The sequence below is a fragment of the Saccostrea echinata genome, unplaced genomic scaffold, assembly GCF_033153115.1.
Source record: "Saccostrea echinata isolate AGI-Se365-2 ecotype Australia unplaced genomic scaffold, CSIRO_AGI_Sech_v1 ptg000009l, whole genome shotgun sequence".
Classification (NCBI taxonomy): domain Eukaryota; kingdom Metazoa; phylum Mollusca; class Bivalvia; order Ostreida; family Ostreidae; genus Saccostrea; species Saccostrea echinata.
In genome coordinates, this window is record NW_026889758.1 from 49098800 (window position 1) to 49113954 (window position 15155).

The 15155-nt window shown below is 33.3% G+C and overlaps 2 protein-coding genes across 2 annotated transcripts; both read left to right on the forward strand.

Moving 5' to 3' along the window:
- Positions 1 to 667: 667 nt before the first annotated feature.
- LOC133182985 (uncharacterized) lies at positions 668 to 6977 on the forward strand. Its single transcript, XM_061317891.1, has 4 exons — positions 668 to 1480; positions 5016 to 5296; positions 5404 to 5514; positions 5646 to 6977. The coding sequence occupies exons 2-4, from the start codon at positions 5027 to 5029 to the stop codon at positions 6420 to 6422; spliced, it is 1158 nt and encodes a 385-aa protein (XP_061173875.1). The 5' UTR covers positions 668 to 1480; positions 5016 to 5026; the 3' UTR covers positions 6423 to 6977.
- A 5129-nt stretch (positions 6978 to 12106) lies between these two features.
- On the forward strand, positions 12107 to 14828 carry LOC133182986 (protein c-Fos-like). Its single transcript, XM_061317892.1, has 3 exons — positions 12107 to 12589; positions 12961 to 13068; positions 13448 to 14828. The coding sequence occupies exons 1-3, from the start codon at positions 12389 to 12391 to the stop codon at positions 14129 to 14131; spliced, it is 993 nt and encodes a 330-aa protein (XP_061173876.1). The 5' UTR covers positions 12107 to 12388; the 3' UTR covers positions 14132 to 14828.
- The last annotated feature ends 327 nt before the right edge of the window (positions 14829 to 15155 follow it).

The window sequence follows — 15155 nt, forward strand, 5'->3', positions numbered from 1 at the left end:
TTACATAATTAATATCCCTTTGATATTCTACGCCGGTGTTTCATGTCTTTTGAAAAAAAAAATTCTTCTTCTATTGATTTCTTAGCGTTCAATATTGTATTATTTTCACGAATGTCTGGAAGAAATAAGTTTTTTTTTTAAAATTCTATTTTTGTTGATGTAATATTTATCATTTCAATGCATTTTATATTCCCTCAAGTGCTGTAATACAATTGCAAACAATTATGCAACTTCCTTATTTTGTTTTTTAAATCAGAACGACGTGATTATTTTATATTTTTTATTGTTTTTCAAAGACACTTTCTAGTATTAATTCGCCGAGCGCGCTGCGCTCTCTGAGTCATGATATTATGTGTACACTGTTCGATATTCTTCACTAGGTTAGTAATCGAGACCAACAAACTCCCTGAACTTCATGCTTGAGTAAACAATTGTTGATGAGTTGTAAATATATGTCATTACAAACTAGCAACATCAAATTGCAGGTGCGTGGCCGGATAAGAATAGAAACCTCACAAAGAGACTGAGCTCCACTATACACAATGATTCATGCATTTGCTTCCGTCTGTAACCATGGCGAATTAATAATATAATACCGCTCGTGATGTCAGAAACATAACTAATACTATTATCATGAAAATAAACGAAACTTTACAGGTGTCTGAGTAGAAATTGAAAGATATTTAAACAAAGACTTTATCTGTATACATATACGTTTGTATATGTCTGGCTAGGCCGTCCAAGCAACAACAGAGAAGCAGCTTTATTTATAGATAATTGACCCCGACGTGGAAAGAGAAATAAGTTTACACGTTTAATGCGCATGCAAATGAATATGCTAATAACCAAAGTTTGATAAACGTCAGTCTGTTTTGTTCTTCACGCTTGATTTCAATCGAGAGTAGACAGACTTGACGAAGATGTAAAATGCCCCCCAGAGAGTCGTTCCCTAAGTCGTCGCGAACTCTACCTGGTCTACATAAGAGAGTAACACCTTTCGTGCTAGTGGACCATAAGAGAGTGTCCTAAATCAAGAGAACCTGGCCTAAATATAACCATGTTTATATATTATGAAAGACTTGGAAATCCCCATTAGGGTGATCTATTTTAGTTGCTGGTGCAATGTTTTGGCCTTGAATATTAAGAGTGTATATTGTCTCCAAGGTTCCATATCTAAATGATAGCCATTGAATTGTGATCGTATTTCATGAACTTTTTTTGTAAGGTTGTAGGATATTTTTAAAAGTGGGGTTTATTTTCGCAACTTAATCATCCAATCGCGAGAAAGTTAATCCCGCCCCTCTATCGTGTCATCAGATCGTTCGCAAGCCAGTACTTGAAAAAATACGATACACAGCTGATGTGTAGTAAAAGTCGCGAGTAGTTGCGCACTCAAATCATTGTTTACATCAGAGTGCACGAGCCAGTGGGGCGAGGCCTAAAGACTACCGAAGCGCCTAAAAAGTACTTCCATGACAAGGTAAAGTTTAATTATCCCACTTCGTTTAAAGACCTTTTTCAAAAGATCCTCTCTTGTGTATATTATATATATACATGCACGTGGTCTGTATCTGTGTCGAGTGTCAAAAGCTTATCTGCACGAAATAAAAAAACTGCGCAATTTATTACATGGCGCGTAATGCAAATCAGAAAGTGGTGATAAAATTCAATATTAGAGCAGGTACTTCCCAAAACATTGTCACGTGTTTCTCTCCTAATATGATGCAGGTATTGTCTTTTTGTGTCATTCGGAAGTTATGAGTTGACTGACACACTAACCCATCTAAATGGGACAAAATAAAACATAAATTTGATTGTCGGATCTTTAATTATTATTTCCTTACTTTGATGGTATGTATCTATATTCTTTATATCATTTTTCTTTGTGCTCAAACTTTATATATATATTTTTTTCATCTGTTTATTTTGAACACGTGTTCAATTGAAGTGCGTTTGTATGATGATAATGTTTTTTGTGATGCGGAGAGCTGCTAGAATTTATCAGATGCCTGCAAGATACTTGTTGTTTTTAGATGGAGTTTGTTTTTAAGAAGTGCAGAATTTTACACAACATAAAGGTATTATGTTGTGCCACATTAATGTTGCTTCAAATGCCATAACATGGATTTTTTTTTTTTTTAAAGAATCCTGCAACGTTAATTTAGGAATCAATTTGTTTTTATCATTATGATATATTATGTACTGTCATTGTGTATAAAATTAAGAGAAATATATACTTAGTAAAAAAAAAAAAAAATTGTATGTAAGAGAATACAGTATACATTATTGATGCATTAGAAAAATAAAGCACTACATGGATTACTCAAACTAGAAATTTTTATGAAAATATTTTTTTTTCAACATTTAATAACAGATCGACGATGAATAACTGTATTACAAAGCGAAACACAATTATAACTCAATATACAAATTTTATTATTTTTAAGAACTTTGACGTTTTTAATAATATAATTATTTATTCTAGATGTATATAAACTAGGCGACAAGAAAGATGCGATAAAACATTTAAAAAACATTATTTATTATATTTAAAAAGGAAGAGAAGGGGAATAAAACATCGATGTACCATAAACGTATTCTTTTAAACTCTCTTTAAAAAAAAAAAAGAAGGCCTTTGAGAGTTCTAAACTTTTCTTAATATATTATTTAGCAGGGGAAGAGGTGTATGATGTAACTGGCATTACGTCTGAGAAACGATCTTGTTTTGAATAATCTATGCATATAATTACTCTTAATTCTATGTAATAAAAGAAAGCCACATGGGGAAAAAAAATAACTGTTTAAAAAAAAATTACCTGTAAAACCTGGGTTTACTTATCTGTCTTATCTTTTACAAATAATGGTTTCTGTTTCGGAGGTGTAGCGTAATAGTAGTAATAGTAAATACACGAGTGGAAATAACAAGTGCACCGTAGTGCAATGACCTCTTTAAATCTAATTTCTCGCCTGCAGTCCCTTTCTATTAAATCTCCTTGCATTAAAAGTGCAGGATTACTTGGTCATTTAACTTCGCGGAACATTAGCCCTACTTTGAGCATCACTCGTATTATTAAGAAGGGTTTTTTTAGAAGTTTGGAAAAAATAAAGAAAAAGTGAAAAAAAAGGTGCGCTAAATTAAGAGATGACTTATACACATGATGTCTATTAGCACGTTTGACAGGCACCTTACAATCTTACGCAGAGCTGTTGATTGGCGCTGACCTAAAGGGCAGATATTGTCGGGGTTCATCCACGAGCTTGTGCAATACCTGTTTCTGTCATTAGTATGGAAGAAGGATGGCATCGCGGCGCTGTGTCCGTGTGAATTTTGACAGCTTTATATCGTTCTTACGTCAAGGTTATTCTCGATTTTATATAGTTTTAGCCCGCGAAAACTTCACTTCAATACCACCAATGTTTCTTTTCTTTCGAACGGTAAAGGTTACAGGTAAATTACAACCTGAAGCTATTTCTGTTTTTTCCCTGATTATGTGAGCGAAAAGAGATGTTTTGTTAAGTCTTAGACACGATTGATCGGGTTTTGGGGAGATGTAGATAGATTAATTTTTACTTTGTCATTTATCCCCACGCGCGCTGCCATGTCGTCTTCCGTGTTCACCGCCTTATCTTGACCATCAGACTACATGTCATTTTCTGGATTCGCTCGTCTGACTCTCAATAGTGCGAATTATTATTATGTCTCTTTAAATCTCTAATGATAAGTTTTCGTACACAGTAGGAAGACACGGCCCAGTTTTTGTTGGCTGCACTTTGCTTTGTAAGGTGCGTGACTTATTCTTACTACATAGATACAACTTAGTGATATGGGTCGCAAAGGCTTTTGAAAGCCTCAACTTGGTTGTCGGCGAGACTTATGTATCACCTAATACACCAGCTGACTCATTTGCGGTCAAGAGAGATTGCTTATTAAATATGGTAATAAGATAATGCTTCTAGATCAATGGACTAAACAAGCAGGAGATCTTTGAACAAATTAACAATAATAAAGTCTAAATGGGTTTTCATTCATTGTGCGGCTTACAATCAAACCTTTTGAAAGTTTATGAAAAGGCTTAAAGCGTATTGTGATTGGATTACAATTAGTAGACTTTGTCTAATTTGCAACTTAAAACAGGAATAAAATAAACTTACCAAGAGAAGAATAAAATCACATTATAACAAAAGTCCTTTTTATCCTGATCCTAGTTTTTGGAAGATGTTCTAAACGTCAACTTTGGAGTTGTTTTATTTTTCTTTGTAAGTTGGTCGACGTCCAGAACCTACAGTAGCATGAGTCATCCATTGGTCCAGTGTACCACGGTGGCTCTAGAACTCAGAAAAAAAACCTACAAGAAAATAGAAAAGAGATGATCAACAAAGGATTTCAACACGTGCAAAAGATATAATTATTTTCTATAAAGTTTTGCAATATGGGAGGGAAATGTCAAATAATTATTTGCTTTTAATGTGTGTTATTATGCAGATGTTCACTGAAAAGTGAGACAACTTTGATTTAAATGATAAAATTAAAATTTATGTCATTATTGCACTTTTAAGAAGACTTGAAAAAAATTATGGTGTGTAATAGAGCTAGGGATGGTTTTAAATTGATCAAACATTATATCAGAAAGCGATGTTACAACACCAAACCAGACCAGCAAGCACCTCTTGGGTGGCCAAAAACCCAAGGGTAATTAATGGTCATCTCCATGGTCAATCGTTTTCTTTTGAAACAAATCAGATTAAAAGATCGTGCTAATGTCATAATCTTGGCCTGCGCTGTTTACTGATCTTGGTGTTAACTGCGACTAGTCCGTATAAAGTTTAAGGCGATTCGCCTGGCTTTTGCAGTCTAACCTCGAGCAGCCGCCTGCGCACCATGTTTCATAAACAGCCCACGCCAATTTGGGGTTCCTACCCACATAATTTTTATTCCCCTGCAAATTATTACCCAGTAGACATAAGTAGAAATGGATTCCCTGGAGACAACTTCAATTATTTTCATGCATTTTCAGGAAATTTACCGATGATGGACTCCAGATCCTCGCATCGCGAAAGACTGGCGTCTTCTGGAAGCGTCCTCAGCGATGACAGCGAAATGTTGGACGGGCTTGATGATGCAGTCTTCGATGATGTTAGTGATCCACGTTTGCGAAAAGCTGTTGACCAAGCTGGGAGAGAGAAAAACATAATGCCTCTTATTAAAGAGGAGCTGCGTCTATCCATTCTCTCACGAAGAAACAAAGAAGGGAAAGGGGATGTTATATTCGAAGAAAAGAAACCACAAGTAAAAAGGGCAAGTGAAGATTTTACTTCTAAAATGTAATATGACTTGCAAAAATATGGTAGAAAAGAAAAGTTTCAAATGCCAAAATTTAATTAATTTTGGTTCATTCCTTGTAGCCTCTAACAGAACCAGAAAAAGAACGAAAACTCCGACGCCAAGAGCAAAATCGACGAGCTGCAAGAAAATGCAGAAAGAAAAAGAAAGACAGCGAAGTCAATGTTATGCAGGTATTCATGTGTTTAGAGTTTCGACTTAAAATTGTAAGAAATTAATTTGAAAATTGGTAGAAAGTAAAAGAAAAGTTTTATAAAAGCGAAGAAAAAATAGTGGCTTAATTTTACTTTTGTTATTTTCCAAGGCCTATCATTCTGAAAAGGATAGACATGATAGTCTCACCATAATGGTAGAGGAGTTACGAAAAGAAAAACAAAAGTTGGAGGAAGATCTGCGGAACCATCTCCCACACTGCACCAGACATCAGAGTACCTTTGTACCCATCCAAGAAAACACACGTTTACTACCATTTGGCGCGTGCCTGTCACCACATTTCGATACCGGTATGTCTTCTACTCCTGAACCCGATACACCAAACCCAACGACTCCACACACACCCGGTCAAACTTTCACTTTCTCTCCCGATCCATTCAGTACCAATATGCAACAAGATGAAATGTACACTATTGCTGACAAAGAAGTGTGCTGTGCACCCCCTGAAACAACATGGGAAAACGGTGATACATCAGAATATCCTTGCACCAATTACGATACGAATCTCGATGGCTGTTTTGGGAGTGAATTTGAAAACATTGATATTACACCGTTTACCAGCATCGAAAATTCTATCGACTTCTCACAGTATCCAGTTGCCAATCAAACGAACAACGCAGAGTTCATTTCTCAATCAGAGTTCACTGAAAGCCGTCAACAAACCGGGATACCACTTCCGGTGAGCACTCCGGACAACAATGACATCCCTGCCGGTGACAATATAACAACATTTAGTGGACTAGAATTTGTTTTAGACCTGATTACCAGGGATAACCAGTACGTCATTCAAGGAAATATGAATGAAACTGTCGACGAGTTTTCCCAGCATGGTGAAAACGTTTCCTGCACAAATTTGCATGATATATGAAAAAAAACATGTTAGTACATCAGACTGCATCTCACGCACAAAATACTTGAGAAGGTTGATTTTCCATAATTCATAGAAAGATGTGTTCAATGAACGCGTGGATATTTTTTTGCGCCAGTATGTTGTCTCAAGTCAGGAAACTTTTTTTTGTATGCACAATATTCAATACACATATTATTTTGGGGGAATTAGTAAAAGACAATTTTCCCCCTTCATTTAATTCTTTCAGAGTATACTGTTTTTGACTTATTGGCCTTTCATGGCGCTAACATAGTGCTAGAATAGTATATACTAACAGTTGTGTAAATCTTGAAAAGGTTTGTATTACAGACATGACATGTTCTCTGGTCAGAAGTTTTCACAGAAGATCTCGAATGTTTGTAAATAGTTTTTTTTTTCTTTTTTGATTTTTAAAATTTTATTATACATGACATTGTAATATATATATATTGTTTTCTTGATTTTTCTATGTGCCAATAAACGGGTAAATTGGTGCAAAGAATCATACTATATATGTTCAAGTGTGAAATGAAATTTCATTATATTCATTAATATCATATACTCATTAATAAATATAAAGCTAAAATTTGAATGTTTGTTTTTACGGGGAACAGAAATATTGGGAAGGGAAAAAAGATACTTGCCTTCAAGAAAAGTTGTTGTAGGGTGGAAGGGAAGTAACTTGAAAATGTCGACAAACTTCCAAGGGAAAAATAAATCAATCAAGGAAATCTGAAATTAAAAAAATCAAATAATAAAAAAGGAAAGACAAATACATGTTTATGAAAATTCAGAAAGATATAATTGATAATAAATATATGTCAGTGGGATTGGCCACAAGTTCTGGTAACTTACATACTCCCCATTATTGAAGACAAAAAATTATTATTGTGTGAAGAAATGATCTAATTCCAACAGCTCTGAGTAAGAATTAGTTCAGATAGGTCGACAGAGGCATCTTTTCTGCAATTCCTTAGTATTTGTACTCTGGTAAATTTCCTAAAATCAAAATATTGAATTACTAGTAGAATTTCTTATTGTACTTCAGATATAAAGAGAAAAAGGCAATAATTCAACACTTACGGGAAAAGTTGATCAGTAAAAAAATTCAGTTGTAAGTTTAAGAAGCTTTTACAAAAGTTATTGTGAGCAATTGTCTAGATATCCATATTTATCTTCAGCCTCAAATAACTCTTACTTTCATTTAAAGTGACTCAAATATCCCAGACCGCCTTTGGAAGATACGCCGATCCTTGGAAATATCGTCACTTTTTTGCGATGGTAAATAAATTTCAGTGCATGACACCCTCGATCTCATTCAATACATGTATCTTGAAACACCAGATCAAAAGTAATTTTTTCCCTTGTTGAATGTTACAGATGATAATCCAACACAACCGCAAATGGAGAAAACTGGTTGACAGCTATAAGCGGGTCTTCCAAATGCTACGATGACATGGTAAGGTGGTACCTTTTACACTTTAAGCTAATTATTGAAAAAAAGTTTTTGAATAGCTTTGTTATTTCTTCACATATATTTTATTAATATTAAAATTGATATAATTGTGTTCTATATAATATCAACAGAAATATAGGTATTTTTAAAATACTAACCTCCAAAAATGTATAATCCAGCGTTCTACCCCTATACTGGGCTATCTGTCCAATTTTCAGCTTTTCCAATATTTTGATACGTTACCAAGAAAAAGTTTATTCCTTAGAAACGGGTATTTTTTCTTCCAGTTTCCTTAGATACAGGTAGTGGAATAAGAGCGTGCCTGACCAATAAAAAAGAGTGATTTCATCTTCTATATCTAAAGGGAAGTTTTATCGCTTTATTTTCATAAATTGAAATTTCAACTTGTATCTATTTTGACAGTGTTATGACACAAAATAACTGAATGGAAATCTATATTTGTCATATGATGAGTGATTTTTTTCATATAGTGCGGAAATACTGATAATAAACTTTCGGTTTATCTTATTTAATATTAAATTTCAATAATAATTTCCTAATACCTTCTGTGTATACATGTAACGAGAAATAAGATATTAATTATGTGCATTTAATTTGCAGCTTATGTCATTCCGAGGATTAACAAACATCAAAAATAGGTCGTCTGTTGACCTACACATAAACTTTTTGCGATCCTAAGTTTTATAATCATATGACAAAGTATATATATATATATATATATATATATATATATATATATATATATATATATATATATATATATATATATATATATATATATATTTGTACTAGTAAACAAAAATAAAAATGTTTGTAAAAACATACGCTTACACCCCACCCAACCCCCATTTTGTTTTTGACTGAGAACTAGAAAATTTACAATCTGGAATCTTGTATTATTTTTCATTATTTAGCATTTAAACAAAATTCTTAAATCTATTTTCTTGCAGATATAAAATACGTACCTCTGTTTTCAATACATACCTCTGTTTTCTTGCAGGTATAAAATACAAACCTCTGTTTCCTTTGCCTCAAAGGATTACACTGAAACATGTGTGTGTGTTTTTTTTCACAACTTCTTGTTTGCAATTGCCTGTCCTATTTTGATACGTTGGTCGATCTTCGTACGCCATCTGTCGCTCATTTCTAGCTGATGTGGATCTGAGTAGATAAATAGATTATTTCACTTTTTTTATGATGACAAACAAACAAATTGAAATGTATGCTTCTTTAAATTATCGAAGGAGGGGAAATTGAAGAATTTTACTCAGATTCACTAAAAGGTTTTCTGACTCTGAGCATATGAATTGCATTCCCATTTTTTATGTTTGTTTTTATAACACTTGTTTTTGTTTGCTTGTTTTATTAATCTTGTTTCTTTATCTTGTCGTGTTTTGTCTTTTTTTTAAATAAAGAACGTATACAATGAAATGATAACGTAAATAAAAAGAACCACGATTTAATACAAAACAAAGAATAATTGCTCTAACTATCTTGGGAATGTTAAATTAATGAATCTAGAAAATTAAAAACATCTTTTTCCTTATCTTCATGTGGTTTTCTACCTACTCAAAAAAAAAAAAATATCCAGTTTCAGACAACTGTGGATATGTTACAAATCTTGCATTTTCACCAGCATCTTACTTGTGGTATTGTACATCTTCCATTTGTACTTCCATGGTATAAATGATTAATATTTTATCATATTACGATATTTTAATATTATTTAAATGTGATCATACTGAAATAATAGTATATGCCCCCTGAGAGCCTTGATTATTGAATAAACATATAAATATAAATATAAATATATATATATATATATATATATATATATAATAAAATAATAAAAAAAATATTAAAGAGAGGTTTAATATTTTACATGATCTATATTTATCTGTCTTCATAGAAATTAATTTACTACTAGGAAATTAAGGTAATTAATAAAAAGAAAAACTTTGCAGATATATCGTAGAACTCACTCTACTTAACTTTTTTTAAAGAAACTTGTATAAAATGAGACGGCCACTAATCTCTCCCTCCTACAAACTGAATGAGCTTTAGCGCAACTTTACAGACTTCAAACCAATCTGCATCAACCTGAAATCAAAGCTAAGGAACAAGGGTATGTTATAATAATAGAGTACTTTATCTGTGTTTTCAAGTGTACATGTATTAGTTAAGTGAAAATATTATGAACTTTTACTTTTATTTCTATTATAATACATATTTAGTTTTCACCAATATATGTATATTATATTATTTTTTCGTCTATGTTGATTATGAATATCATGTATTCTGCTATGCATACATGTTATTAATGACAATGCTTACAAACAAAAAAGACGTAAAAACTAAAAATGAACAAAAGAAAATATAAAAGCTGCCGACACCACCAACCCCCACCCACCCCCGTCTCCTTCTCGGATTGTAAATTAAGATGTATATTGAGCGTCTAGAGATATCTTTGATTGTTGAGCTCAACAATGAACAATAACTATTGTCCGCCAAAATTTATATATATTTTTGTATAAATGATTTTTGATATGTCCTTCTTGATTTATTTGTTTCTTTTCACTTTCTGTTATGAATGTTATATATTGAACACGTACCTCTGTAATGCTGTGTTGTAACTCATGTACCAATATTTTGGTTTGAGTGATTAGATGAACTTGTTGATCTCTTATTGAACTGAAGTTATCTCTAATTATTTCACAGCGATTTTGTTAAAAGAATTATCGCGCGCATCAATTGGAATTGTTGTGCGCATTTCTTTTTATTGAAGAGTGCGATAATTTAATTGATTTGGCAAACTGATTAATGATATCAACAATTGAATAAATTAATGAGAATTTTATTAAAAATATCATAAATTATTTGTGTTGCGAACATACTCAGTCTGAACCAACCCCAACCCATTTTCCTATCGTCGTAGAAGGGGGAGCTGGTTTTAATCAAACTGGAACAAACTATATATGAACTGATATCTTCAGATATGTTAATTTTGCGCTCATTACGATGGACAAGGATTCTGTTTTTATGCAGAGCTTTCCTCGTCCTAGAAAAAAAAATCAGACTCATTTTCTTTAAATTTCAATACCAGGGAGTACATGCCTCTATGACTGATTTTTAATCATGCTTTTCCCACATGTTAAACTGGGCTCTCTACAGCTTTTGAGGGTAGGAGATTTTCAAATTGTTTATTTGTAACCTATTCATCTTGATGTATAAATTTTAGTCATATTTTATTATTTGTATCTAACAACATAAGCAATCTATTAAATTCGGAGGGATTTCATGTGAATTGATGAAGTTATCATACATTTTAGCACAATTTCATTATAGCAAATCAGCAGAAGTGACTTTTACCATCAGCATTACCCTATATGTGCATCCTCACAACGTCAGGGGTCCTGTGTCAACTCGTTGCCGTTGTCCCATGGGAACGATCGAGCTGACACATGCTTGACCCCTGAAGTTGTGAGAATACCCAATACTTAGGGAACCAAACGCAGGCTAAGGTAAATGTAAGATAAATATTATAAAGGTTCATCATAAACCCCAGCCCCCTTTTTCCAATGTACGAATATAGTAAAACTAAGCACGTTGTTTTACAGCTGATATATCCTTACTCATTTTGCAAAACAATGCTTACAGCATTTGGACTCTCTCTCTCTCTCTCTCTCTCTCTCTCTCTAGGTCCGCTTTCCAACAATTCAAAAAATATGTACAACTTTTCTCTACTGTATAATATTTTTTCAGGTGGAATGGACATTGGGAAAGGGGGTGTTCAATTGGAGTGGACATTGGGAAATAAGGGGTTTGGGTGTCGTGGAAGGTGGCAAAATCTAATTTCGTAAAGGGGAGGCTTTTTAAATCCTACTTTTTGGGATTGGATGGGCTAGGGTGTGAACAAAATATAAATTCGATGCTATTGGGTTTGTTTAAAAATATCCTCAATACCCCCGGACCCGGTTCCTGTAGAGACTGGTTCCTTTCGTTTTTTTTAACATTGTGATCTTGAATTTGCCTCCTTTAGAGATCTTAGGTTTTTTCCACAGATCATAATAAACATAACTTTGTTTCTAATCTTTTTTTTCTTACAATTTCTTTCTTTGTATATAAGTCATATGATCGAATATTTTTCAGTGCAAATCTATTTTTAGGACTTACTCAACGACGTAAACATTAGGATAGGCATCTTTCAGTTGTATTTATGCAGCTAGATAAAGGACAGTAAAACTAGTTTGTTGCTCACACTGTCTTGATCCGGATCTAGCACGTACCACTAGGAAACCAAGGCTATATGATGCCTTTTTTCAACAGAAACATGTGTAATTATCCCGGAAATTACACTGAGTTGATTCGAATTTTATTGTGAAAATTGGACAGGAAGTACCTCATCGCGTACCCTTTTGTAACAAAAAATGCATTATACCTGCGTTTTTGAATTTCTAGCATTGTAAAGAACTTGGAAAAAGTATATAAGATGGCAAAAACCATTCAGGGTGGAAATAAGTGGACACAGGCGTCTTCAGTGACGGAGCCACTGAACCTTTCGAAACCCAAGTCCGACCAGCCGACCGACACGGTAAAACAAACATTGAAATCACTGATCAAGTCACGGAGAATTGCAGAAGGAAAGAGCGATTTGCATGTTGATTTTACTGTGGAAAAGTCAAGATGCGAGGTAAGACGGAACGTGAAAAATTGCATTTCTGCAAATAAAGTGTACATTTGATGCATTAAAAAATTTGGCACATCGCCAAGAAAAGGACGTCGTGAATAACTCGTGCATACTTGAGTAGATATTGAGAACAGTTCATAAAATGTATAATAAATTTTGATGAATTTGTTTCTTTGTATTAGAAGGATTTTTTTATAGGATACATTATATTTAAATTCAATTGAATAAATCGAGTATCCATTTTGATGTGGGGGTGGAACAATATAAAACAAATTGGTTTCTATTTATAAATCTTATGCCACGTTATTGTTTTTGTATATATCGGTTTCTATAATCAGAATATGTTCTTATGTTACTGATTTATTTTTAAAAAGTTAACCCCAGAGGAGAAAACAAAGCAGAGGGAAAGGAAAGAACAAAACCGTCGAGCAGCAATGAGGTGTAGGGAACGTAAAAAAGAAGAACTAAAATGTTTGCAAAAAGTATGCATAATTTAGTACATAACAATATTATTATGTCAAGAATGATTGATTTTTTGGGTTATTGTTTGCATCCTATGAGAAATTTATGAGTACAGAAAGTGTTTGTAAAGTTGAAAACTGTGAGAATCATGTGAACTTTCCAAAAATGGATATAACCAAGGTAACAAACTTAAAAAGGAATTAATAAAGAATTTTGCTTCTAATGCTGGTGTCTAGTGAAGTACGTTAAAGGAAAAGTTAGTCAGATCTTAAAGATATCAACTGGAAGATAGAATTTTAGAAAGAAAATAAAAGTTCAAACAGTTGAGCCTTTTTGAACCTGTTAAATGATTTTATTTTATTTTTATTTTTTTTGTTTTTTTTGTTTTGCATTTTACAGGAAGAAAATTCATTGAGGCAGCGTCGTCAGATTTTAATGGCTAGAGTTGAAAACTTGCTTATTGAAAAGGAGAAACTTCTCCAGACTATCCGCTCTTCTGGCCATGTCTCTTCTTGTTCCTGTGCAAATTCAGAGGGAGGCTGCATTAACTGCTTGTCTATCAGTAACACAAGTGTGCATTCTGAATCCTCCAGCAGTCCAAGAAATGGCCCTGAAGCAATGATTATTGCTCCAGATAGCTGTGGCAGTGATACAGACAGTGGTAATGAAGATGATGATGATGATGACGATGAAGCTGATCGTCTTTATATTGATACTAGTGCAAGGGAAGAGGATTCTGAGGTTCTTGATTTGAGTTTTTCAAAGGAGAAATATGTCCACATGGAATTAACAGACTCAGACAGCCAGCCCTGCAGTTCACAGGAAAGCACTTCCAGTCAGAAATTTAGCCTGTACAAAGTGGTCAAGCCAGTAGCATTATATTCCAATAGCCATAGTGAAGCATTGAGTAAAATTTCTGTATCTAGTGTCTTTGAAGTTAAAGAGGAGCAAACAGAGATGGAAGATTCAGACTATGTTATGAGTTCACAGGAGAGTACCCATTCAATTTACAGCTCCCAAGACAGCATTGATGGAAGCTTTTTGAAACATGGAGGGCGAACTTGTGATGTTTCTTGTGACTGACATTTAGATAAACTGTAAATATAAGGCTTTTTTTTGCATTCACCTGTATTAAATTCTTTTCAGTTTGGTCCTCAGAATAATGCTTAACTATTTCTAATCAAAGCTTGTTTTCGTCACTTTGGGAAACAAAGTTCAATTTTCTCTAAAATTTTTATTCTCAGGAAATGATGATTAATAATGATGTGAATCCTTCACATGGTCACAGTGTATTATTTAAACTAAATGTTTTCAATTTAAAAAAAAAATGATTTATCAATACATATATTTTAATTTACAGAAAATTGCAAGTTTTTGTATAAAATGGAAAGATAGAGATAGCCATAAATTATGTAGACAGAATCTTTAGCCAGGTTAAATATCCAGTAGTAAATGAAATCCCTTAGTGCCAAGGTGTATAGAAATAATGAGTGTTTTTAAAATTTACCACTTTGTGGGTAGGTGTAAATACCCATGAATTGCATTTTTTTGAAGAAGTAAGTCAGAACAAATACCCATTTATGTGTGAAGAATTTCAATTACTTTATAACATGATTGAAATGATGATCAAAAAAGGTGAGTACTGTGGCCTCTGGGCCTCTGGCTTTGCATTTTGTAACCTTTTTTTTTTCAAAGGTAAGCACTTATTAGGTCACCTTTTTCACTTAGGTAACCTATTGTTATCTGTTTTTGTCATTGTGTAATATGTTTTGGTAGTGAACTTTTGAATATGTAGGTTCTTCTCTGTGATAGCTGCATTTCAACAAAGTCTGATATATATTAAATGATGACTTCTGGACATTAGACAAACTGCTCTCATGATATAAATATTAAAGGAGAATGAACCCTTTACCATCAACTGAATTGTGAAATTAATAGCTCCTGGGTTCAGTATCAAGGGTATACAGCACATATTGATAACAGAATCTTATACTCTTTTTTATGCACAGACATGTAACAAACTGCATGTATTGTAAAATGGGTAATCAACAATTTACAAAAACTGTGAATGTCAAGGCCCCTGGGTTAATGATACAGGCCCTGGTAC